Source organism: Podarcis filfolensis, assembly GCF_964270895.1.
Source record: "Podarcis filfolensis genome assembly, chromosome: 11".
Lineage (NCBI taxonomy): Eukaryota > Metazoa > Chordata > Lepidosauria > Squamata > Lacertidae > Podarcis > Podarcis filfolensis.
Window position 1 is genome coordinate 30,593,814 of NC_139613.1, and position 27,291 is coordinate 30,621,104.

Below are 27,291 nucleotides of genomic sequence, written 5' to 3' on the forward strand. Positions count from 1 at the left end.
GGATGGTACCTAACACCATGAAAGCTGGTGCTGATACACCCAGGAATCTCACCAAAATGCTGGAGAGGTTGCCACTCTACAGACACATACCTCCACATGTGGTGGGATTGCCCCAAAATTCAGTCCTTTTGGACATTAGTTATTTTGCATATTTCTTGTAGGACTAAACGGAAACTAGAAGCCACTCCAGAACTGGCCTTACTGAATATCTTCCAAGACAATAATGCACATTCACACTGCAAAGAACTCATAAGTCATCTACTCTCAGCAACCAGGAGCATCATAATTAGACATTGGAGGGACCTGCCAGGAGTAAACATGGGCCACTGGTAACAAACCATATGGGAAACAGCCCTACTAGAAAAGCTCATCAACAAACTGAAACTAGAATGGGAACAAACAAAAGAGGATGCCTTCACCCTGGTGTGGCTCCCCTTTATTATATACACAAGACAACAACAGGAACCCACTGGCCACATATGAATTGATATGGCTAAGCTGACCCAACATCCCCCTCCCACTCACATACACAAAACTCACTGCAGTCAACTATAGGCAACCAACGATGCCCTGCCACCGCCAACAGAAACCAATAAATATTTTTTTCCCATAGAGAAGTGAACAAAAATGCCAAGATTGAAAAATATTTCTCATTTGTTTGTTGCACTGTGTGGAAGATGGGGCCAACCAGGTCACCCTCTTGCTCCCTCAAGGACATGGCTGTGTAGCCAAATATTTTGAATAGACCTGAAAGGAATGGGGTTGGCCAGTGCAATAAATACTTCTCCCTTTCTTCCCTCCCCTGCCAGCATCTCATTTTGCTCCTCATATGACCTGTAATTTTGTCACAGCACTACTTGTCTGCTTCACACTTCTTTGCTCCCAGGCTCGTTGCAGGACGTGTCTGGCTTCAGCTTCAAGGTCAGTTGGACTTTGCCTCTGTTTATTCACCAATGGCAGTGACATTTCGAATGGGAGGGTTATTAAAAATGTTTTGAAAGTGCCATAGATTGTAGCCTTTTGGGAGATGCAGTTTGCTCATTTGCATAAGTACTCAGAAAACGGCGACTGTGAGATTTGTCAGGCTACTGTGCTTCTGACCCAGATAGCGATACCAAAACAAACATGTTAAATATATGAAAATAAAGCCTTCTTTTACGCAAATGGTAATGTTTCTGCAGGCAGCCTGCTGAGCAGACAACTTAAAAAATGTTAGCACTGTCCATAAATGTGTTCCATTAACTAGAGAGGCTGAAATGGTATTGTAGATGGGTGTTTTTAATTGGTGTAACCGAACGCTGTATCCTAAGATTTGATCAGTATCGAGATTTATCTCTGTCTGAATTGCATCTCTCCAAATTGGCCAACTGATCTCAGTAAAGAATTTTGCTTCATTTACATGCCTTGTTTGGTTTCACATCTACTCAGAAGTAAGCCCCATCGAGTTTAATGAGGCTTACTCCAAAGGGATTACAGAATAACAGCCCAGATTAACAAGTACTGTAATAAGCAAACATTAGATGCTGGGGTTTTGAACAAGTTAAAATAAGCCCAGTTCCAGGTCTATTCTCTTCTTTATGAAAGCAAATAGTCCTTTTTCATTGCTCCATATTTCATAAAATTGCACCGCAGAATTCCGTAGAACCCTACAGTAACAGTTCTAAACACACTTACTTGGAAGTGAGCTCTGCTGAACACCTCTTTCTAACTAAATATGCATACGAATGCTCTGCTAGAGTGTTCCTTGTTTTTAAATTTTAGATCTGGCAAGCCTGTAAACAGATCTCATCTGCCAGCAGAGGAACTCGAGAGATTAATTATCGTTGATTATAACCTTTCCCTGTCTCTTTTAGTCTAATCGGCAAACTAGCTATATTAGAATAGTTACATAATATAACCAGAGCCATAGACTGTTACCCCTATGCTGTATAGAGTACAACCACTGTATATAGGAATTTAAGTAACCATGTCCATAGATTCTGTAGGTCTGTTCTGCATATGATTTAGTTGGATATCACCCACAGAACACACATTTTCTTTGAATGCAGCTTCTAGCCAAGGATCACAGGTCAGACCAGCTTAGACTGCGATAATATGACATAAATGGTTCATCAGGTAGTGTAGTTTAACAGTTTGTGGACTAACTGTAGAGTATTTTGAACTATTCTTTACCATGCTGGTGTTCATAGTTAAACTCTGTATGATATAAAACTACTAGTACCTTATGATAATCCACAGTGATACAATATCCTAGCCTGACACATGAAGTGCATTGTTTCATTTGCTTACATAATTGAGCGGTACTGAATGTACGCAAGTATTACGATTAAAATTAAGATTTAATTAATTTTATGTATGTATTGGTTTGTTCATCTGCTTACTTTCTGAATTTATGAACTCATTATTCAGTACTGATACCCAAGGCACTGGATCAGGAACTGATTAGCAAAACCTTGAAATACATTTTTATACTTTAGAAACAGAGCAGCCATTATTGTTGTTTGAGAATGGAGATAGTTCTCAAATACAGATGCACCAATGTATCTACCCAAACACTCTTTGATTTTTAAAAAAATATGTTTGGGTTTTGTTTTGTTTAAGCCAGTGCAAGATGCAAATTTGTTCCTTTATCAGCTTTCTACTCTGTTTGTCTTCTTGTTTCTTTGCTGTTTGAACTACATCTGTGCTGTATCTCAGTGGATGCATAACATTTAGCTTAAGCAACAGCTTAAGGTGTCTTGAAAAAGTCAAGAGTCACATGATACATATGATGCATTTCTATTCTACTAGGACAGTATTTTATCTATATCTATTTCTAAACGGCTGAGTTTCCTGCCAGTAGAGTTTTTGCCTAAAAAGCAAAACAAAAAACCAAACCGCCATACACTTCCTAATATTAATGAAAGAGGGAAAGAAATGAGCAAAGAGTGCTCCTGCCACAGCCATTTCTCCTTTCGCAGCTCTAGCTTCAGTGCTTTAACATGCAGTTTATAAATTCGCTGTGCTTAATCTGACACCGTTTGAACACGCAAGCCAAGGGGACAACTGTCCTGGAAAATGTTGCCGATATGGGAGGTGCTAACTTTAGGTCAGCTCTGAAACTCCTGCCAAAAGTAACACGAGGGGTCTTTGCTGTTCTTAAACTGAAACAAATAGGAAGTGCTGGAGCTCAGTGTAGTAACAGACATATCCTCTGACCTGGAAGACCTTTTCCTAATTTCATATTGGGGGAGGGGAGTTAATTGTGCATAGTTAGTGATGAGGAAAATTCCTTTTGCACACAGCTAAACGTAGTCCCAACTAACATGATACACGGAGCTCAGATTACAAGGCTTGGCACCTGCACTTAAAAGGAATCAAGGGCCTGACCCTGGTACTTCCTGCACCGAAACCGAGTGCTGAAACTGGATTTCTGATTGTCCTAGTTGCAGTGGGCTTGCCACGTTCTTCTTTATGCAGATAAACCTATAGGACAGAGTTTTCCAAACTATTTCGCAACACATTTGTGTGTTGGCTGCAGTGTGTAGGTGTGTCACGCAAATGCTACCAGGTCTGGAAAGGGGTTCATTTAACCTGCACGTTGCTGGAGTATATTTCTGTCTTATTTTGTGCTCCCCACTTCCCCCAGCAGTAAGAAGCCCATGAGCAGCGCTCCAGTGTTTAGGGTCCTTTGAAGAAAGTGGCGGGGGAGAGATAGCAAGCACACTGGAGACTCATAATATGTCTTTTGTGATATCTACATATTAACACATATAGAATCGAACCAATTGGATGTAAGCAGACTCCAAAAGCAGGCAGCACAACTGCTAATCCTGCATCAAATTCCACAAAGCCAACTGCTCCCCCCCCATGTCTCTGCCCAAATTCAACCAGCAAAAAAATCTCTTCCCTCTGCTTCTCTAGCTCACTGCAGATGCTCGGCTGCAACAAGGTCATGTCTGCTAGCATGACCTCAGTGGCTGCACTTTCAACATTTATGATTGGCTACAAATGTGTTACATCAGGAGACATAGCTAGCAGGCCCAGCCCTGCCTTCCTCTCCATGTGTTCAGTGTATGCATTTGGGGCATTACAACACTTACAATGGGTTGTGGGAAGTTGGGGAAAGGCAAGGGAAAGAATCCAATCAAGAATTAAAGGGCTGTTTTTGGATATACTCAATATCAAATTGAAAGTAACACTTCCTATGGTTGCTTTCTTATATCTCATTTTAAGCAAATAGATAGCAAACCTAAGGAATATCATGGTTTGAATCTCTCAGCAGAAGGGACTGAGGGGCACTTTTGTTAAGGTTCGTCCTTGATAAAATAAAAATACATTGGGAGCAATTAAGAATAACTTGTGCAAGTTTTAGTGGCTAATTGCCAAACTATTGAATGCATTCTATTAAGTCAGCAACTAGTCTTCTGAGTATTTGATTTTCTTTTATTGAACGAACAAGTACCGTCTGCTTTGAAAGCTTGGATCACAGCACAAATCTGCTTGAAGAAATTCTGGAGAAAGGTGAAAGCTTTCAAGTGTGTGACCTTCTACATTGACTGCCCTCCATTCCTTGAAGTTCACATATCAGGCTCAGGTTAAGAAATGTTGCTCTAGAAAAAGCAATTAAATTTGCTCCATGTTTGTGGCAGTCAACATTAGCTTGAAAGGTCAGTGATAACAAATTAGCAGCAAGGGCCGCTTTTGAAATCTGTGCACAAAATTAAAATGGTGTGCTTTGTTTAGTCACCAGTGTTCTCTGTTAATTACTCCCACACAAAATCAGCTGCCTCATCTTTCGAATATGTCATGCATTGATCCCTCTTTTAATTCTCTTATAAAATGGAATCGGGGTGCCATAAATGCACTTAGCAGCTGTCTCTGTCCTAGCTGATGTGAGTTTCTCCATTGCTGTAGTCAGACACCTTTTGGCATTTTATTGCTAAAAGACGTAATCACCTTGACTACTATATTATTGGGGCAAGACAGTAACTCCCTGGTAAAGCGCATGCACGCACAAAACCCAGAGATCAATCCCTGGCATTTCCAGGTGGGCAAGTCTGCAAAGCACTACTTTCTGAAACCCAGGAGAAAGCCCAGTCAGAGTGGTAGGCAGCCCTCAGCTTGGTAGACCAATGACAATGCAATAAAGCAGCTTTCTATCTTCCTAGCCACAACTTGCTTCATCCTGATTGCAAATGGAACTTTCACAACCTTTAACTATGACCCATTCAGAGACTCTTTGGGAAAGCTGAAGACTCTTGGATACGTGTTGCGTACGGAATTTATTTATGAATGTGTCCGCCCCAGCCACCACATTATGTTTTAGGGAAGCCCCAGAGCAGTTTATAATACAAGTATAAAACCCCAGATGAACCATATTAATATGGGTCCTCAGGGTTTTTTTTGCAGGGGGAACTCACCGGAACTCAGTTCCAACACCTCTCACGTGGGTGCCATTGGCATTCTAAGAGAGAGAGGGAGGCATTCATGGTGAGTTCCAGCACCTCTTTTTCTAGAAAAATAGCACTGTGGGTCCCTGTGAATTAGCTGAAAAGGCGGGAGAGGTTCATATTGCTGGGAGAACTCACCCAGACAGAACTTCCAGCTGTCCGTGATCAAAAAGGTCTAAGAAATAGTCCTCTGTCCAGAGTAGGATTGAACCATCTTCTAAAATAGGCAGCTTTATGGTGCAACTCTTCGCATCTCTCTGCAGAAGTAAGTTCTGTTGAGTTCAGTGGGCTGCATTCCCAGGTACAGGCCAGCACCCTCTGTGTCTGGCAGGACTCAACCCCACAGCATGACATCAGACATGATTTCATTACTGTTGCTGCCAAGCTCCAGCCAAAGAAAGTTTCTTATAGGGAAACCAGCCAGACCAGCAAATGTGCCTCTTAATGGCAGTAGCGCACAGTGGATCATGTCATACTGACTGACGCCTATAAGTATTTCCAAGTCAGGCTTGTTCTGGTCAGAGCAATAACCAACAAGGCTGCTACGTTTTCCTGTAAGAGACCACCTTTGCTCCTCTAACTTGACTGGAGCATCTGGTATTACCTTGTTTGGTAGAGCCATAACTTTGATAGATGTGCTAAGTTATCCATGCATCCCACAACTGGGTGAGAAGTCTAAATAAGATTGCTAGGTTCCAGGTTAGGGACAATAACATGATTTCAACCAGGGTTCTGCTCTCTATGCTTGGATTCAGACTTGGAATATGGAAAGGAGGAAGGAAGCTATTATTGCACGGAATAATGTACAGAATTGCCTTGTTTTCAGCGTCATGCTCACTGTGCTCTTGCTCAAATTCCTCGCATTCAGTGTTCCTCTGTGGGAAAAGGCTGCATGGAAAGTACAGGTTATACACATTAAGGGTCTCTCCATGTGTTCAGTGTACAAGTTCCTAGATTGAGTGAAAAGTGGCATGAGACATTTTCATACAGTAGGTCTTAATATAAGGCTATCAGCTTGGTGGAAAATCAAGGACAGTATTTCCTTTCCAATTTCCCCTTCCAGATGCTAGGAGTATGAATAAAGACAAAGCTGTCAGTCTGAAAAAAATATGCCATTGAGACATTGGACATCGTTTTGTTATGTATTTGAGGCATTAGTGCTAGGATGACACATCATTGGCCTCTGCTGTAGGGCATCAGGATATGTCACAGTAAAAGCAAACAACACATTCAATTCAGCAGTATTGTCTAGGCTGCTCTCCAAGAGTAATGGGATTTAATATAATAACTTCCACTTGCAGTAAAATAAAGCAGGGAAGTAATAAAGGCACCAGCAATGTGAGGAATTATACTGCAGATTCACATTGCACTCAGTGGCAGGGGGAAATACAGCACACACAGACACACAACTTTTCTGAAACCCAACTCTGATTACCAGGAAATAATTCCTGGGAAAAGTATAGACAGCGCAGAGGCTTAGAAGTAAAACGGAATTGCACTAGCCAAAGAGTTGTGGCTGACACCTGCAGCACCCTTAACTAACTGCAGTTCCCAGGATTCTTTGGGGGAAGCCGTGACTCTTTGAAGTGGCACTATACTGCTTCAAATGTGCATCGCCGATGAGGCCAGAGTATTATTGTGGCTCCATACTTCGAATTATAGAACTGTAGAGTTGGAAGGGACCATTAGGAATATTTTGCCTAATGTGGGGCTCAAACCCACGACCCAGAGATTAAAAGTCTTATGCTCTACCAACTGAGCTATCCCAGAACTGAGTAATGCATGCTCTTTACAACACCTAAACAGAACCCTCATTGAATGGCGTTCTAATAGGTTGCAAAGTGGACCCATCATGCTGCTGCCCTCCCAATATGCATTCATTCTAGACACACACATACACAACATCTGCAACAGATATATGGCTGTGTGCATTCTAATGAAATAGTCATCAAAAGTATTGAAATTACCACATCTGAAAGGAACTTTAGAATCCCCCCACTTACACCCCTTCGTTCCCCCGCCCCTCATTCCCCACAAGCTTGCCTACTCTCATCCTCTTTTGTGTTCTCCACCCACTCCTGTCGTTCTGTGCCTTCTGTTATGCATGCCTCTCATATGGGAACATGTACTAATTTTAGATGCTAGTTAAGAGCCAAGGTTGATGAAACTAGCATAGGGGTGAGAGCAAAGGCAGCTCAGCTTGCTCCAGGATCAGGTGTTCTATCAGTTAATGTCACTGGAGGTTAAGGGCACATGGAATAAGCCACTGGGAAAAGAAGGACTGAAAGGGCTACCAGCTAGTAGAAATGTTTGAAAATCCAAGGCGTGTGAGTTAGATTTATGCACAGCAGATAATGTCTTAAATAAGACCACAACTGCAAGTGAATTTCAAAACCAGGTCATTGTAACACCAAATAACCTGAATAAGGGAATGAATCACACATTGTTTTCTAACACAGAAAAAAAACCCTCTATTGAATTTAACCATATCTTCAAATTACCTGGTGGAGTGTTGGTGTGAAATGGTTTCTGTGAACTAGAGTCTTTTCCATGTAAACCACATCTGGACACAGGGTGAGGGGGTACAGCAATGACACCCAGTAAGGCTTTTTACAAATAATGTGATCCTCTACCCTAACGTTCAGACTTTTAAAGCAAACATCTTGTTGATATCATTGAGGCTTTTGCCATTTCCACATTGCAATTTTCTGATCTATCCAGCTCATTGTATGAAAGGGCTTCAAGGTGTAAAAATAATAAGTCAGCCAGTCAATCAATCACTGCTAGTACAATGTACATGATGACTGTGTCACATTCCATTACTTTAAGGAATGGGTGGGATATGAAAACAACTTTTCATGCAGTGCCTCCTTGCCAACAGAAATGGCATGAGCTAGCTAAACATGACAGACCGTCTGATGCCATTAATGTTACCTGTGACTTGATGGAATATCCTACATTCAACAGGGGTAAGCACGGGTTATTTTTATGAAGATCATTGTCTTGTTCTATTTTCTTAATTTTGACAGAATAAAAATGCAATATGTATCATTCAGAACAGAAGCAATTCCAGCAATTTCATACCCCTTGGTATGACAGTATTTCTTGACCCTCATGGCTATTTTGAAGTCACAAGAATTACTTCTATTAACTGCAGTAAGCATTTAGAGATGGGCTCCCCCAAGCTCAAAATGGCCTGAGATTTCAGTGAGCCTTTTGCTATGGAAAAGTGGACCTTAAAGGCTGTGTTCAATTAACTAATTTAATTTTGAATGTGAAACTAGACACTGGTGTCCTATCACCCTCTAGCATAAGCCCTTTGAACTTTATAAAGATGCATGTGTTCAGTGGTGGGAAGAGAGTTTCTGCTTGTTCTAAAGCAGGTCTCAGGATATGAGCCTGAATATCCTCTTAAAAGGCTTTTATTTATCTACCACAGCAGTGGTTCTCAACCTGTGAGCTTCAGTCCACCAGGGGCCTGCAGAAATATCCCAAGGGGTCCATGAAGCAGGTGACTGCAACCAGTAGCGGCAAGGGGGGCACCACCAGCAACTTCTGAGTAAATTCCCAATGGACACTCTCCCATTGCCAAACTCTTGTTTTATCACAGTCCAGCAGGTGAAGCAGGCTTCTGCCTGGCCACAGTGCCACCACAGACTCAGCTGCCACTCACAAATGTACACACAGAGAAAAGCATCAGTTGAACTAAAAGTGAAGGATGGGCTCCTTCCTTCATTGCTAGCTGAGCTTATACCCACCCACCTCAATACAGACATTCTCAGCCTACTGATAGATAAACGCAAGCCAGGCAATTCAGTATTATGCAGCGTACAACTGAACCCACATGCACGTTCAACACTTGTATATATTCGGATGCTGCTTCAGACTGCAAGGTTACAAATATGCAAGAGCAATACACTCACTAAGCCTGCACATACCTTAGATCTAAAGTGTGAAAGAGTCCCTACCCAAAAGCAATGTGCCACAGACCAAGCAAAAAAGACAGCAAAAGAAAAGAAAGAGGAGGCATATCTGACCAAAAAGCATAACACAAAGTCAAGGATCAGAGATCTCTGTCTTCTGCAAGAGATAAGCGTTTCTCTTAAAATCTTACACCAGCCAAGCAACCTTCTCTTAGTCTTTCCCATTCCTTAGCCCATGGTCCAGCAAAGCATAGGTCTGACCTTTGAGAACATTGAGGAGCAAAGAGGTGTCCCACTGGAGCTTGTGGAATATCCAACTGTTGAAAATCTGGGGTTTAAGTACAGTTTGGAGCCAACTATTCTCTACTGAGAATGGAGGGGGATGCTGGTTGAGTGAATACTGTAATACCCTTATTCCTTTGAACCATTACTTATTTCCTGTATTTTTATCCTTTTGTTTACTCCAATAGGTTTGAAGTTGAAGGGACATGAACCTAGTCAGAAATGACTAACTGGTGTTTGTTGTTGCAATTAATAAAAAGTGAATTCATTTAAAAGTGTCACTGAAGTTCAGAGTAGTTTTTTTCTCATTGTTTATTGTCTTAATGAATGGAGCCTAAAATTACAACAATTAGTGAGGGGTGCGTGTCCATGAGTTATTTTGAGGTTAAAAGGGGGTTGTCGTACTCCTGAAGTTTGGGAACCACTGGGCTATAGTAACTGGGTTTCAAAAATGGAGGCCAGTCCTGAAAAATCAGGAATTAATTACTCCAGGTATGAAACATTTTATACCTGTCAGGGGCTCAGGAGCAGGAGCACAGGGGAGAGAGGAAATGGAGAGCGAAGGGGAAGAATCCGAGGGCAGCGTAGGGGAGTATGACAGTGGCCCGAGAGATTCCATGAGCTTCTCCAGCGAATCAGAAGATTCCCAGAAGGGGGCGCCAATGGTCAGGGCAAGGGGGGTCCCAGGGGGGACGCACCAGAAACAAGGAGCCAGCGGGGAACCCCGAAGCAGCAGCGGGGGATCAGGACCAGTTTCCCCACCAGAGCGTAGTGGGGGGGAAGAGTCACATGTGTCAGGGCCAGCGTCTCCTCCAGCGAGGAGAGAAAGTGAGTCAGGGCTGACCACGCCTCCAACGGAGGGGAGGTCAGTTGCAGCTAGCCTCCCCAAAGGGGGAAGCAGTGACAGCAGCAGTGAAACGGTCAGGAGGAAAGTTGCTGGCTGGGCGCGCGCGCCAAGTTCAAATGTACAGGCGCGGGGGACAGCAGGAGACCCGGATGGGGAACCAGCTCCTAAAGCCCACCGGAGGGAGGGGGAAGGCTCAGGGGATTCAGCGTCAGAAGAGTCTAGAAAGGGCGAGACCCCAACGGACAGGCGGAACCAGAGGCGGAAAGAACAGAGGAAGAGGTGGAGTAAGGCTAGAGTCTTAAACTGGTGTCTGGGGGGAGGAGACTCAGACGGAGCATCAGCGGTCTAAATATTAAGACGTAGAGCTGCACGCTGCGGCTCTGGAAGTGAAACAACTTCAATAAAGACTTTCGTATTTAACAACGAAGTGGCGTTGGTCCTTTGTGAGCTGGGACCTCGGGCAGCTCTGACAATACCCCTCCCTCGAAGCACTATAAAACTAGGCTACAAGAGGACAGTTGCTTTTTGCTTCTCTCTCTCCCTCTGTATACTTGTATGGTTTAGGGACCATAGCCACTTATTTAGTAGTTGCTTCTGAGATAACTGTAGATCAGAAAAAAATCACAGTAGCTCAAAGCCATGAAAGAAAAAATTGAAGCATTAGGCTTGCTCCTGCTGCCTGTGTTTTGAGCCAAACATTTCTACTGAACTACAGGAATTATTGACGTGCTTCCTTTCCTTTGTTCAATAGGTCAGTGCTTCTTCTTAGTGATTAAACCCTGATATGTGAATGTGCATGTCTGGAATGCAGAGATGAGTTTTCAAATGATATTTGCACTGAGGACTAATGGAAACTGGCATTTGCCACTGCACAGACCTATACAACAAAAGAAAACCACTGATACTGAAACATATTTCAACAAATTGGTAAATGAGAAAACCTAACAGTGAGGGGAATCATAAAGGAGAAAGTGCTGAGATAGCCAGGATGGACCCTGCTAATTAAAAACCTTTAATGGACTGGGTCCTGGCTAGCTTGGCACTTTCTTCTTTATGATCCCCGCCATTCCAATATTTAAGTTCAAAACTAACAACCTGAGTTGGGCTTGTAGAAGACAAGACTAGGTTTGAAACATCTGAGACTTCTGATAAATATCTGCCTGCCTCCATAAAACAATCAACCAGTCGGCCCCATTGTTACCGTTTTCATATTATTACTTATGTACCTATTTCAGCTCTCATTGCAGATTTGTGTGCGTCTTCCAAAACTAATAGGTGACAAAAGATGGCCAGTACCTTCTCACGTCTCCTGGCTGGTCGAAGAACTGCAGTTCTCTTTGCAACAGTTAGTACTGGGGCGCTGACCACTGGATACCTGCTGAATAAGCAAAATGTGAAAGCTGGATCCTTTCACAGACAAAGACTATTTCCTCCAAGGTAAATACTTTGATTCAAATCACTGATGAACAAGTGTTGGGGCCTGCGTACCCCCAGAAAAAAGCACTGCATTTAAGGCACACAGGTATACCACCTTAACAGGCATGGCTCTTTCCCCTCCCCCAAGAATCCTGAAGACTGCAGTTTACTGCTCACAGAGCTACAGTTCCCAGCATCCTTAAGAAACTTCATTTCCCAAGATTCCTTGGGGGAAGCCATGTGCTTTAAATGTATGGCTCTGAGTTCTAGAAGACCTGCTCCCTGCCATCTGGCATTTTCCCACTTGCCCAGGGAGCACGGGGCCCTGACTGACTCCAGCTACAAAAGATGCGTTTGCTGAAGTGGCCAGAGACTATCTTGGCTGTGTCAACCAGACCCTGGTTGTCGAGCCTGAGCTTCCACAGCCACAGCCCACAAATCCTACCATAGGCAGGATTTGCCACAACAGCAGCTGATATGTTCTATGCTTGTGATAATATTTTATTCTCTTGTTAATTATACTGTTTAAATGTGCATTTTATATTTGACATGGGACTCAGCTAGATTGGGAAAGAAAATGCGTTTTATATTATTTGTATGTGCATTTTAACACTGTGATACCAGATGGTGCTATGGAGTTCCATTTTTGCCAACCCGATTTCTCATACGAAGTTTACAACGCATTTAACTGAAACGCTTCTTTAATGTGTCTAGATCCAGCCTTACTTTAGTAATGTTTTATTTTGATTTTTTTTAAGATACAATTTTAGTTTTCAGGTAATTATGTTGCTTTGAATGTATACTTGATTTATTGAGTAATGTTTTATTTTGAAGTGTTTTGTTTTATGTTTTTATGTATGTTGTAAAACACTTAGAGGTTTCCCCCTCTAAAAATATAAAGCAGTATAGAAATGAAAATTATTATTATTATTATTATTATTATTAAAAGATAAAGTGATCTGAATGGGGCAATAGAGGCTGAAATTCCCAAACTGATTTGCGTTTGAGGGGCACACAGAACACAGCAAGCTAGAGTCATAGTAAAAAGGTAAAGGTACCCCTGACCGTTAGGTCGAGTCGGGACGACTCTGGGGCTGCGGTGCTCATCTCACTCTATAGGCCGAGGGAGCCGGTGTTTGTCCTCATACAGCTTCCGGGTCATGTGGCCAGCATGACTAAGCTGTTTCTGGTGAACCAGAGCAGCACACGGAAACGCCGTTTACCTTCCCGCCGGAGCGGTACCTATTTATCTACTTGCACTTTGACATGCTTTCGAACTGCTAGGTGGGCAGGAGCTGGAACCAAACAACGGAAGCTCGCCCCATCGCGGGGATTCAAACCGCTGACCTTCTGATCGGCAAGCCCTAGGGCTCTGTGGTTTAGACCACAGCACCACCCGCTGTTCCTTATAATAAGCAGGTGTCATTTTTAAAATCTCCATTCCACAGAGATTCCTGTGGAACTAATTATAATAAATCTCCCTCTTCCTTATGAATGATATTATTTACTTCATTTATCTCTCATTTTCCTTCCAATGAGCTCATCCCATTTTATAGGGAGGCTCGGCCACAAGTGGATGGCTGGCCCATGATCGCTTAATGAGCTTCATGGTTGACCAGGGACTTGAATGAGATTCTTCCCCAGCCCTGATCCAATAGGTCAACCCAGCCTTCACCAATCTAGTACCCCTTCCCCCTGACTGTTTGAACTACAACTCCCATTGGCCTCAACTAGCAATGGTTGGGGATGATGGGAGTTATAGTCCAAAACATCTGGATGGCAATAAATTGACCAAGCTGCTCTAAACATTACAGCAAGCTGGTTCACTTCCGTAATATCTCTAACAAGTATCAAAACAGTAATGAAAAAGTTAGGTAAATGTTGTGAGCAGATACATTTCCAGGAATCCTAGTTGAGCTACATTGATTAATACCAGCTGCAGAGTCATCTCATTAAATTTACTTGCACTTTAATTTTGCAGATTAACACAAAAAATATAAATTCTGAAGGCCATTTGTTTCCTTTCCATCTGCCGAAGTGCTTCCGTCCACTACTGAAACTGTCTCTGTGGTTTCTGCTGGAAGCCAGCATTCCTCTGGGGAAGCACAGTATGTGTGCTTCCCCTACAGATTGTGTAAGCCAAGAAGCAGTCACACTTCCCAGTTCCCTGCCATTTTCTTCATACCATAACATATTCACAGTGTGCTTCCTTTTTTCTTTTTCTTTTGCTAGAGGCATAAAAGCAGACAGGCAAGTAGGATGCCGATTCTGCCTACCTTCCCTGATATGAACTTGAAAATGTAACCAAAGATTGCAGATCAATATGAATGCTTTACATTCCTTTTCTTTTTTCATTATTTTACCAGTGCAGACTTCCCTGATCTTCGTAAGCACAACAACTGCATGGCTGAATGCCTCACTCCAGCAATCTATGCCAAACTGAGGGACAAGATGACTCCCAATGGCTACACGCTGGATCAATGCATCCAAACTGGTGTTGACAATCCTGGCCACCCTTTCATCAAAACGGTCGGCATGGTTGCAGGAGATGAAGAATCTTATGAGGTGAAGATTTTCTATTATATGCTGCCATCCACTTGTTTAGTTTGTACATTTACTAGATGAAACAGTTAGATAAACACAGATTCTTCACGCAGGGTGTAGTTTTAAAGGAAAATAGGACACTAGAGTGTACACAGAACACAAGGCATATGGATAATGATGGTAATTGTTTCTCTTCCTTGTGGGATTGTTTCCCCCCTAAGCGGGAAGTTCAGTGAAGAGAAAACACTATTAAAGGCACCCTCTGTATAGTAATATCCAGGATAATAAATGCAGGCACAGAAGACAATATTTTATTTGCCTCCTGTAGATGCCTTGTCTCTTGCTGGTAAATTCAGCTTGAGGTAAAAAAGTGGAACCGTTGTTCACTAAATTGAACGAAGCAGAAATTGAACGTACACACATTCCTATACATAGACAGCTATCAACATGGGCGTAACCAAGGAGGCGAAGGGGGACAGCTGCCCTCCCCAGATCAAGTAAAACAATAGAAATACAGTGGTACCTCTGGTTGCGAACGGGATCAGTTCTGGAGCCCCGTTATGAGCAGAACACAATCGGCATCTGCGCGGGTTGCGATTCGCCGCTTCTGCACATGCGCGTGATGTCATTTTGCGCGTCTGCGCATGTGCGAATGGCAAAACCCGGAAGTAACCCTTTCCGGTACTTCCGGGTCCCCGCGGGACGTATCCTGAAAGAACATAACATGAAGAGGACGTAACAAGAGGTATGACTGTACTTAACTAAGTGACCAATCAACTAACTAGCTACCCCCCCAACAAAAGTCCTGCCCCCCCCCAACAAAAATCCTGGCTATGCCCACAGCTATCAACAACAACAAAACTGACCTCATCAGGAAGCTAGCCTGGCTATTCCAGGAATTGAATCCAGGAACTAGAAGGGTCTCAGCCATACAGCGTACCTCCCCCCCCCAAAAAAAATCAGCCAAATGAGCAAAACACAGGCGGGATTTTCTCCCTACATTTCTTATTCTTCCTCTTTCTATTTTAGGCTAGTTTCTAAGGGGCTTTAAAAACTATTTTAGAAGGGCATCCATGAAGTTTACAACAGTTTAGGATATGTCACCCTTGAAAACCGTCTCTTAACAATTGTCAGCACCCTTAACGAATGACGGTTCCCAAGATTCTTTGGAGGAAGTGGCAAAAGAGTGCTTTAAATAGGAACGGAAGCACAAAGCATCCAAATATCCTGTCACTTTAACAAAAATCTTCAAAATCTTAAGAGTATTGATCTGGAATGACCTAATTTCTTGCATCAAAATATAGCATGCTGATAACAGAATAAGTTGAATATTGTTATTGGGTGGGAAGTTTTGTGGTATATGGGGGGGGGACCTAGGCATAATTCTGGGACACAATACAGCTCTTCTCCAGACTGTGACCGAACAGTCAGAGCAGATTTTAAACCCAGAAAAGCAAACAATAAAGGTTCTGGAGAAAACAGAGGAGATGGAGGCTGTGTCAGGTGTTCCCTAATATTTAAACTGCCACTGCCAGACATACTGGCTAATTAGTATAATCAGAAGCAGAAGTTAGTGATAGGAGCTATAATTTTGTACAAGGCTGGAAAAGATTTGCCCCACTATAGTGATAACAGTCTCTAGAAACTATTTATTAATTTCTTTCTCTCTTTACTTTTGATCTCAGCATTAGTGCTGTATATATTAAATGAAATTCAGGGTCTTTTTCTCTCTCTCACCCCCCCCCCCACTCCTCGCACAAACAAGCTACCCTAGTTCTATTCTTCCCAGATTTGAAGAGCAAATAATCAGGCTAACAAGCCCAGAAGCCAATTGGAGATAGATAGATGGATAGATGGACAGATGGATAGATGGATCTCATATTGAAAATGGATCACTCTTCAAGAGCAATGGTACTGGGAAGAAAGGCTAAGTTACTGTCTAAGAGGGAGTGGAATTTAAAGTGCATGCATGGAAGTGATGTAGTTAGCCAACTCATTCAGTAAAAGAGAAACGAGGGGTATTAATGCCTCTAAATTGTGTCGCATTGTATGTTAAGTATGTATCTTGCCTTTTTAAAAGACGACTAGCAATTAGAATAAAATCCTCCCAATGCAGTACCGTTAAAAAGAAAAAGCACAAAAATCAATTACAGAACAGCAACCTCTATTAAAACAATAAATTTAGTCTGGGATAAGGTTCACATCTCCCCAATGCCTGCCAGAACTATAGACCCTAAATAAGTGAATCTCCTGAATATCCCTATTTGGGAGTTTCATAAAAAGGATGCTACCACCACTAAGAATGCCATGCCCCTTGTGCTAGCCAAACTTTTTACTGGACAATGTTGGCACCCGATTTACTTGTCACAGTTTTTCTTTCCACGCGCTTGACACATAACATATCAAAGTTCTGCCTTTCTCCCCAATATTCCTTTCCCATCACTTCCTTTATTTCTTTGTCTCTGTGTAGCTCTTTCCCCTTAGCTAGGAGGTCTGGTTTGTGGAATGGTTCAAAAAAGTGAGGAGAATTAAAACATATCAATTGCAAATACACAAAAGAGATGGAACCACCAAAGTGACTGGAATATAATAATAATGAATATATGTCATTGACTCTACAGGAATTTGCTGAAATTTTTGACCCAGTTATCAAATTAAGACACAATGGCTATGATCCAAAAGTAATGAAGCATCACACTGACCTGGACTCTTCCAAGGTAGGTACAATTTAGGACCAATGTAAGAAATCTTAACTTCAGAGAAAAGGGGCTGAGAATAACTATAAGAGTATATTGCCATGGATAGAATTAGCATTTGTGTACTTGTTTTCCAAGTAATATTTCTTACAACATATAGGACAGTGCTAGATTAACATTATCAGGTGTCTGCCTCAAAAAGCTGATTTTGAGTTAATGCCAAAGAACAGAAAATTATTTATTTCATGTATTACTGTTGAATTTTTACTCCCAGGGAGAGGTGCTTGTGGGATTTTTCTGCCTCAGGTATCAAAAATCTTTGGTCAGTCTTGGGTACTTGACTTGGGGATGGGGAGCACCATTTGCTGTTCTCAGGCAGAACAATGGATTTTGGCCAGTCCTAGACAGCCCTTTCTGTGACACGAACTCCCTTTTGTTTGTGGATCAGATCACCCATGGGCAATTTGATGAACGCTACGTCTTATCATCCCGCGTACGCACTGGTCGCAGTATTCGGGGCCTGAGCCTACCGCCTGCCTGCTCCCGGGCAGAGAGGAGAGAAGTAGAGAACGTTGTAGTCACTGCTTTGGCTGGGCTGAAAGGAGATCTCTCTGGGAAGTATTATAGCCTGACCACAATGTCTGAGAAAGAACAGCAGCAACTTATTGATGTAAGTACAATGCCCAGCCTGGAGGTTTAAAGGGATGCCGCTTCCTTTTGCATACAGATGTTTTATGCACAGATAATAAGGCTATTGTTAATGTTGCATTTGAATCCTAAACGCCTAAAAATAGGCTGGAAAAAGTCCGAGAGGGCCTGAAATATTGCAAAAGGCTTAGGTATATCAAAGGAAAACGCTCTGCTTTGTTTGAACGATTATATTTAAGACCAATTAAGATCACTATATAAATATAGTGACAGTCTACATTTTTTATTTATTTAGTGCCAGTCTAGATATGTAAATGTGAATTGTTTTCCTTCATTTTTAAAATAAAAAGCCTGAAGTGCAGTGGAATAGTGAGGTGGGAAAATAGTTTAGCCCTTTTCTCAATTCAAAAAACATTCTCTTGCTCCCCCCCCCAGCATATACCGTATTTTTCGCCCTATAGGACGCACTTTTCCCCCTCCAAAAATGAAGGGGAAATGTGTGTGCGTCCTATGGGGCGAATGCAGGCTTCAGGAAGCTCTGCGCAACCCTCGGGAGACCGGCGCCACTTCGCGCCCGCCTCCCGATGGCTGCGCAGAGCTGCCTGCTGTCCCGGGGCGAGCGCAGCTCTGCGCAGCCATCCTGAGCGGGGCGCAAAGTCGCGCCCGCCTCCCGATGGCTGCACAGAGCTGCCTGCTGTCCTGGGGCGAGCGCAGCTCTGCGCAGCCATCCTGAGCGGGGCGCAAAGTCGCGCTCGCCTCCTGATGGCTGCGCAGAGCTGCCTGCAGTCCCTTGGGCGAGCGCAGCTCTGCGCAGCCATCCGGAGCGGGGCGCGAAGTCGCGCCCGCCTCCCAATGGCTGCGCAGAGCTGCCTGCATTCCGAAGCCTGGGGAGACCGGCACGACTTACCGCTGGCCTCCCTAGGCTTGCAGATAGCAGGCTGTTTCCGGGGCTGGGATTGGGGGAAGCTCGGGCTTCCCCCGCACCAGCCCCGCGCCTGGGGGGAAATAATTTTTTTTCTTTATTTTCCCCCCAAAAAACCTAGGTGCGTCCTATGGGGCGGTGTGCCCTATAGGGCGAAAAATACGGTAACCTTTCTCCTTGTAGGTCAAAAAGAAGCTTGGGCAGACAAATGGCAGGAAATGAAAGGGTTAAGCAACACCCTCAATCTTCCACTCACTTTTGAGATTGCCTTTTAGTCAAAACCCCAAATTGGGGGCGGGGGCTGGTCCTTTGGGGCAAATGGAGAAGTGCCTCATCAAACACAGTTTGCCCCCACTTGCCCGCCTTACCTCTTACAAGCAGTTCAGGAATGCCCTGGTCACCAGCCCCCTCCCCCTTGTAGAACACAGCAGGGAAGAGGATGAGGACAAAACAAATAGTTGGCTCTTCCTGTCCCTGGCTCTGGCTCCACCTACTGTTGCCCTCTCTGCTTTCTGCCCCACCAATCCCAATGGGCACCAGGCACCATGTGTTTATGGGAGTGAAACCCCGGAGCTGTGTTGCATCTGGTATCTCCCTAGCCCAATGAATGATTTCCCTTCCAAAAAGTAAAAATGTAGATTTTGCAAAAAAATAGTTTTTGAGTTTTTTTAAAAAAGGAAATTCGCCAAAATCTACATTACCAACATGGGCCGCCATACAGCCAGACTTCCCTGGACATTTCAGCAATTTTTGCCCAGGTGCTGATTACAATGGAAATTCCAGGCATATGACAACCCTATTAGATGGTGATGACTATATTCACCCATATTTGTCAGTAATAGGTATGCTTACAATATGATGATGTGTAATGCAACCTTAAAAACCACATCCTTGGTACTATTATCGTTCTGGGTGATATTCAATGATGTCATACCCATTAAAAATAATGGACTTGCATTACTTAGAGTGACACTGGATCTCACCCATTATGTCCATAGTTCAGGGATCAACAAGTGCATTGGTGTTGCATTGGACACCCTTACTTTGATTCCGAGTAATCTGCACAGAAGTAGAAACTTGCGTTTGTGCAAACCATGACATTTTCATCTAGCTGTCCACATGCCTCTAACTGTGGTATTTTTATTTTAAAGGTGATGGTACTGTAAATCAGGGAATACTGTAAAAAAGCAGCACTGGATTTAATTTATACCTATTGTGTTCTCATGTACCTTGGTAACCTGTACAGTGAAAAAATATGCACACCTAAAACTGCATTAAAGGGTGTATGCATGAATGTCCTAATAAACTCTAGACACACAAAACAAAAATATTAGATATTTAACTTGCTGGTGGACTCTGCAAACAAGATCCATTAGCTCATACCCCACAATCAATAAAGAAATTAAGTCTATAAATAAGGAACACTGCACAGTTGAGCTGGGATTTATGCACCTGTAAATGAAAATTTGTTGGGGGAATAAAGATGGGGGGGAATAATTCTGTTAAGAAATGAAGTTCTATCGGAGGCTTTATTTATGAGTAAAAACAAATGGGAACGAGGAACATAATTAATCACTAATACAAAAACCTGACCTTTAGACTGCTATCATGGATTTTGATTAGGTTTCATGTCTGAAAAACCTTATCTTTAAGATTTTATTAAAAATTAGACACTGCCTAAAAGCTTTTGGCATACAAGTTGAATAATTGGTATAAAAATTCACTTTAATCCTTATACGTATTGTACATTGTTCTGTACATTGTTTCTCCTTTATTTCTTTTTCCTCGGTGTGGTTACAGCTCTCTAGAATCATTGCTTTTACAACAAAATAAAAACCTACCAAGTTATCTAGGGAAAGAATATTGTCATTTGCAGTGAAGAAGAATCCAGTGTGAATCTTTATTTGCTCAGTGGTGGTGCTTGCATGTTCTTCCTTGCAATGATGATTATGGGACCTAAAATTCACTTCTTTCTTTCTTTCCCTCTGCCTTGCATATGCTGGTCTGCAGGACCATTTCCTATTTGATAAACCAGTGTCCCCTTTGCTAACATGTGCCGGGATGGCCCGTGACTGGCCAGATGCCAGAGGAATCTGGTATGGAATATGAATTGTGCACGCTTAAGCTATGAACAAATGGCTTTATTAGTTCCTTCCTAACAAAACAACAGCTGCTATTCCTAAAACCAAATACATGCTTTTGCACACACACTCTCTCTCATCTTCTTCCATTAATTAATTTTTAGGAGAAGTGCAGTAGCATACATAAAAAAGAAAGACAGGTGGCTTGAGTCTATTATTCTATATTACCAGTGATAAAAAGGTAGCATATAACCCTAGTGACTGGATTTAATTCTTCAGTTAATAAGGAGTTCAATTCATAGAGAAGTCTGTGGACAGGGTTCTTCTCCCTCAGCAGCTCTCTAAAAAGGCAAGGAGACCCTGCAGAATGGGGTGCACTTGAGGGGGGAAGGCATTATTCATAATAAATAACGGCGGCATTAACTATAATTATAGTACAGTGGTACCTTGGTTCCCAAACTTAATCCATTCTGGAAGTCCGTTCCAAAACCACGGCTTGCTTTTCCATAGAAAGTAATGCAAAATGGATTAATCCGTTCCAGACTTTTAAAAACCAACCCTAAAACAGCAATTTAACATGAATTTTACTATTTAATGAGACCACTGATCCATAAAATGAAAGCAATAAACAATGTACTGCAGTAACACAATCAATCAATCAGAAGCTGAATTGGGTTCCACACAGTCACAAAAACAGAACAAAAAAAAGTGCAAAAACAAAAATGCAAAATAAATAGCAAAAACAGACAGATCTCAGCGTAACACTTAAAACGGAGCACGTTTGGCAAAAGTTACTTCTGGGTTTGCAGTGTTTGGGTTCCAAATTGTTTGAATACCAAGGCGTTTGAGAACCAAAGTACCACTGTATGAGCTTCTTATTTATACTAAAAGCAGTTTTGGATTGGTAGTATTATAGAAATTCAGTATAATAAAACCAATGTGATTTATCAGTAAATAATGGGATGAAAAGGAAGAGAATGAGAGAGATCTCTAAATGATTTGAAAGCAATTTTAGTTCTGTCTCCCTGATATCCTGAATAAAGGCTAATCATTTGTGAAGATTTATGATGCTCTGAAGGAATTTCTGTTCCTTTGGAATCAGTGATGTCTTACTACTTTGATAATGAATGAATGCTTCAGGACTGAAATGTGTTAGGTACTTTACATGAACGTTCAAACGTGATAGTGTATTATTTTAATTCTCTTTGTTACTTTTTTCCAAAGGAGTTTATTGTTTTATCTTTGAATGTGTCAGCTGTTATCATGTATCAGTGTGGGCCAAAGTATATAAACAGAACTGAAACTTGCCCATGTGTTTGTATTTAAATATCTGCAATAAAAAGTTGCATGGGAATCTTAGCCTGGATACTTTGGTGAACGAAAATAATCTGAGGGCAAATGAGCGATAAAATAGCAAAATATCCATTTCTTGCAAGACCCAGGTTTCACACTCTGCATCTTCAGTTAAAGGATATCAGGTACTAGGACAGCTACAACTGTCAGAGTAAATTCCCCATAAAGCAACTCCTAACATCCTGAAATGTCAAGTGCTGTGCTACTTTATTAAGCAAGACTTGCAGTAGCATACAAAGGTGTTCGATGCAATGCAGAAACTGGTCAGGGAGCATCATGTATACAGCATGCCCACACACTGTCCTGAATGCTTTCCAGTCACCAAGAAGCTTAAATGAAAGTAGGCAACACAGAACACACTTGGCTCAGAAAGCATGCTGCTGTAGCTACACTGAGGTACCATTTGCAGTTCTGCATTTATGTGCTTATGGGCTGGGAAAGAATTTCACTGAGCATATAATGAATTTTTGCATGCCTGTTCTGTTGTGGAATACTTGAAAAAATGAACTAATTTTAAAGCAAAGTTGAATACGATTTGGGCTTTAGACAGGATACACCTTCAAATGTTCCAGTCTCAAACTACTATAAACTAGAGAGGCAGATTCTCCTCTTTCCCAATTAAAAAGGATGTGCGCGCTTGCCCTTTCTCAGTTCCCATAGCAGCACATGCCTCATGCTGCGCTCATTTCAGAGAACAAAACATACTCTCTAGCATAGCAGCAGTTGAGTACAGTGGGATCAGGACTGAGCAGTGCTCTTTATATAACCCTAGAAATGGGAATGATTTTATCATTGGTACTTGTTCAGTGGAATGAAATGGCGGAAATCTTCACTAACCCTTATCCTTAACCTTGCCACAGTAATAGCACCGCACAACGCTCAATTCTGCCCACAACGGAGACAGATAAGAAAGGGGAGAGGTGAAACGAAACAATCAGGCGCCTGTGAGAATTGTTGTTGAAGGCTTGTGTGACAGTAATACCAATGCCTTGCTCGCTTCCAACCAGGCACAACAATGACAAAACATTTCTCGTCTGGATCAACGAAGAAGATCACACCAGGGTGATCTCCATGGAAAAGGGAGGCAACATGAAACGGGTCTTTGAAAGATTTTGCCGTGGATTACTAGAGGTGGGCATTTTGTTGTGTCATTTTAAAAAATGTTTCTGAGTTTTAAGCAGTGGTAGCTCTGGGGTTTGGGGGGCCCTGGGCATGACAGCCATTTGGGGCTCCTTGATGTTATGAGAGCAAGTCAGGCATAAGCGTTTACTTAACCCTGTACACGAAGCTGCAATGAAAGTCGTAATACATTCATTGTGCTCAATTTTTATTACAACCCCTCACATGCTAATTGTTGTAATTTTAGGTTCCGTTCATTGATCTGCAGCCTCAGGAACTGCCCATCACCCTCAAAGGTGCCTAAGGGGTCCACATAGCTGATGTTACCTGTTTCCCTTCCTATACCTTTCTACCCTCAAAGGAAGAGTCCCTCTTTCCCTCACTGCCTAGAACAGGCATAGGCAAACTCAGCCCTCCAGATGTTTTGGGACTACAACTCCCATCATCCGTGACCACTAGTCCTGTTAGCTAGGGATTATGGGAGTTGTAGTCCCAAAACATCCAGAGGGCCAAGTTTGCCTATGCCTGGCCTAGAACAATATCTTGCAGGCACACCTGGAGCTCAAAGAAAAATGTTGCTACCTGCATCAGTCTGGTCAGTACAGCTCAAGTACCTAAGATGGATAATCTTCAGGTGCTGATACACAAAGCCTTCCCTCTCAAGAATGGCCAGCCAAATCTCCTGGCAAATGTTTTCCTCATAAGCAAATTTATCCTGTTTTAATTGATTGGCTGCAGACTGGGTTACAGAACTAGTTAGCATATGCAGGATATGCATGGTGGGGGAAGTCACATCCACACATATGTTTAAAGCACTTTTATACCACTTTAGCAATCATGGAGAATCCTAGAAACGGTAGTTTGTTAAGGGTGCTGACTTCACAGAGTTGCATTTGCCAGCAAAGTTGTATTTTTTTAAAAAAACAGTTTTAATTCATTTAGAAATTTGTACATTGCTTTTCTATATAAACGAATACAATGCAGCTCACAAAGTTGCTAAAACACATCAAAACAAAAATACAAAAAAAAATAGTATGATATAAAAATTTCCCTAGCAAACCCAAATAGTAAAAGAGAAGTATTGAACAGCATTTCTCTTGGGTGTGAGTTCCATAACAGAGGCACCATGATAGAAAAGGCTTTCTCTCGTGTCCAGGGATGGGGGTGGAGATCAAATTACAAACATGCGCAAATATAAATATTCCACTTCCTCAATAAATTCTGAGGGACACTTCAGTTTCAAAATACAAAGTAGCAATTTTCACTCCAGTTGCCCAGAAGGAAGTCCCAATGAAAGTTAACAGGACTGTGTTTTCTTTAATACAAATACTATATACTAATATATGGAGAACCAATACAGCAATCAATCTAACCTCCCAAGTTGAAGCTTCAATTTAGAGATAATATTCTGTTCTTGCTTTCACTTGTGGAACACTATTGATGTCGGCGATCTTTACTACAAGTCTCTGATGCCAAAGATGGATCTCGTGCAATTATTATACAAGCTGCTAGGAACTGTATTTTAACAGAAAGCCAGCACTGTTAACAGATGGCACTATCTGTACCCAGCAGTTCATTGCCTTTTATTTCCTCTGTAGGTTGAAAGGTTAATTAAAGAACGAGGGTGGGAGTTTATGTGGAACGAACGCTTAGGATATGTATTGACCTGTCCTTCCAATCTGGGAACAGGATTGCGTGCAGGAGTCCACGTTAAGCTCACAAAGCTCAGCAAGGTGCGTAAACCAACTCAAATGGCTTTTAATCACCAATGTCGGTAAGAACAATCCATACAAATTTGCAGTGCCTGCTTAGACGCCTTTACACCTAGAAATGTAATGTGAAAATTAGGCAACCCTGCGTTTGCAAACATATACATCTTGAGGAGCAATCACTATTTAAGAAATGATATATTTCCTTTTATGGCAGGATCCTAGATTTGCAAAGATCCTGGAAAACTTGAGGCTTCAAAAGCGTGGCACCGGTGGAGTAGACACAGCTGCTGTAGCAGATATATACGATATCTCCAATCTAGACCGCATGGGTCGATCAGAGGTAAGATTCCCCCCTCCCATTTTAAATTGCAGCAAAACTTGGGGACAGCTTTCTTATGTAAGCTATAGATACTACAGAATATTTTCAAGCTGAACATTTAGTGTCTTCACATAAACGCAAGTATTGTTAACAGGAAACTCAGTGGCACCAACTTGCATTTACTTGACAAGCAAGACAAGAACATGGAATGCGCCTGATATGCCAAAAGTATTCTTCTTAAAAAACATTTGTATAAATTAGATTATTTAGACTCATGTACTTCAGCCCAGTGATCCCTTATGAGCAAAGGGAAAGAGACTTCCACATAGGAATATTGGAATCTGTTTTATACTGAGTCAGACCATTGGTCCATCTAGCTCAGTATTGTCCACACTGACTGGCAGCTGCTCCCCAGAGTTTCAGATAGCGGACATTTCCAGCTCTACCTGGAGATGCCAGGGAGAAAGCCTGGGACCATCTGCATGCAAAGCAAGTGTTCTACCACCAAGGTGTGCCCCTTCAGTGCCTGCATGCAGTCTTAGGACACAGAAGGCCATTCTCATTTGTTTTCAATGAATGCATTAAGACGGTTGGATGGCGTCTTGTACGCCCTCCTTCTGGAAACTCCTGCAGCCAAGCTGGTACCAAATGTATTGCTCTGCTTTAGTGAGACTGGGGGGGGTTGTCTTGTCATCTGGGCAGCCCAGGACCTCCCTACACTCTGCCTAGGCTTGGACCCTGGAGAGGTCACCCCAGAGGTGCTAACGCACCCCAGAGGTGCCAACGCAGCAAAAACAATACAGGAGGTAACAGTTAAGAGTTACAGGTATCTGCAGCCACAGTGGTTTGACTTCATCCTTGGAGGCACGATACATTGTCTCTCGAGACAGATGGATGCCAACAACAACTCCTCTCCCAAATTGAAATGAACACAACAGACAACAAGATATGGTGATATGAATCAGGACAATGACCTAATTGTAGAAGCCTATGCCTATGTGTATATTCTCAATGACTTCCTTGAGACCTGCAAAAATCATGCCAGACTGGAATAGATCCTAAACTGGTATCTGATCAATCCCCTTATATTAAAGCATGACTTATTGGGCCTATGCCACCTTTATATTCTCATTTCAGTACTCAGATGACAAAGGATCAGTTACCTGAAGAGGGGAAAACCAATAAAGTCGATACATTCATTATCCCCAAAGTACTTTCAAACCAAGTAACGTAAGACACAGTCGCCCAAAAGGACTGCAAAGTTTCATTATTAGACATGTATCTTACAGTATATAACAAAATGATATTGTTCAGGGAGAATTCTTCTACCTAGTTTTACTGAACATGCGCATATGTTCTGTGGTAAATAATTATCCACAGAAAAACCAAGGTTTTTAAAGCATAACCTCAGCAAGCTTTTCTTCTTGTTATTTAAGGTGGAACTTGTTCAGTTAGTCATTGATGGCGTCAATTACATGGTTGACTGTGAGAAGAAGTTGGAGAAAGGTCAAGACATCAAGATACCGCCACCCCTGCCACAGTTTGGAAAGAAGTGAAGCAGCTTCCAATGAGTATCAACTGACCTGCCACGAGTCTGTTGTGACAGACTTTTAATTCTGTATATTCAGTTCCTTAAATACTGTAACTTGTCAAACGGGAAAAAATAAAAATAAGACCCTGTCAACATGTTCAGTAAAATGCTATCTGGCGCCCCAGGTATTCCACCCCTATTCGACTGCTCTTTGAAACGATATGACCAATCCTGTGGTCCTGCTATGGGAATGTAAGGCCAGCATAATGTATCTGTGATGCCAGCAAAAGCAAAACAGTATAAGCAGAAATGAAAGCCAAGGTATCAATGCCTCCATACTATATCCCTGGGAACTCTTGCCACCTCCAACTGTTCACATTGCATGTCCCTGACACTCCCACAATGCCCATGCAGGTAGGCAGCAACCAATCTGCAGCAGCAGCTGGAATGATGTGATAAGCTCTCC

The 27,291-nt window shown here is 42.3% G+C and overlaps 1 protein-coding gene and 1 long non-coding RNA gene across 4 annotated transcripts in view; one reads left to right on the top strand and one right to left on the bottom strand.

Moving 5' to 3' along the window:
• The window catches only part of LOC310745259, a 153,947-nt gene that overhangs the window by 121,445 nt on the left and 5,211 nt on the right, over positions 1–27,291 (bottom strand). The window lies entirely within an intron of this gene.
• CKMT2 (creatine kinase, mitochondrial 2) lies at positions 784–26,980 on the top strand. 2 transcript variants are annotated; one of them, XM_083577418.1, is made up of 10 exons: positions 784–921; positions 11,760–11,921; positions 14,267–14,465; positions 17,066–17,161; positions 17,589–17,810; positions 20,721–20,806; positions 23,152–23,275; positions 24,862–24,996; positions 25,190–25,315; positions 26,731–26,980. In XM_083577418.1, exons 2-10 carry the CDS (start codon positions 11,770–11,772, stop codon positions 26,848–26,850), a joined length of 1,260 nt encoding a protein of 419 aa, XP_083433544.1. In that variant the 5' UTR covers positions 784–921; positions 11,760–11,769; the 3' UTR covers positions 26,851–26,980. The 2 variants fall into 2 exon arrangements, with proteins under 2 accessions (XP_083433544.1, XP_083433543.1); XM_083577417.1 differs by having other exon boundaries at positions 790–921; positions 11,720–11,921.

What these genes read in the sequence shown, in the direction of transcription:
- CKMT2 (XM_083577418.1), top strand. Translation starts at nt 11,770, where the DNA reads ATGGCCAGTACCTTCTCACGTCTCCTGGCTGGTCGAAGAACTGCAGTT. An exon ending in CAAAGACTATTTCCTCCAAG is followed by an intron (nt 11,922 to 14,266) that starts GTAAATACTTTG and finishes TTATTTTACCAG; the next exon opens with TGCAGACTTCCCTGATCTTC. An exon ending in AGCTCACAAAGCTCAGCAAG is followed by an intron (nt 24,997 to 25,189) that starts GTGCGTAAACCA and finishes CTTTTATGGCAG; the next exon opens with GATCCTAGATTTGCAAAGAT.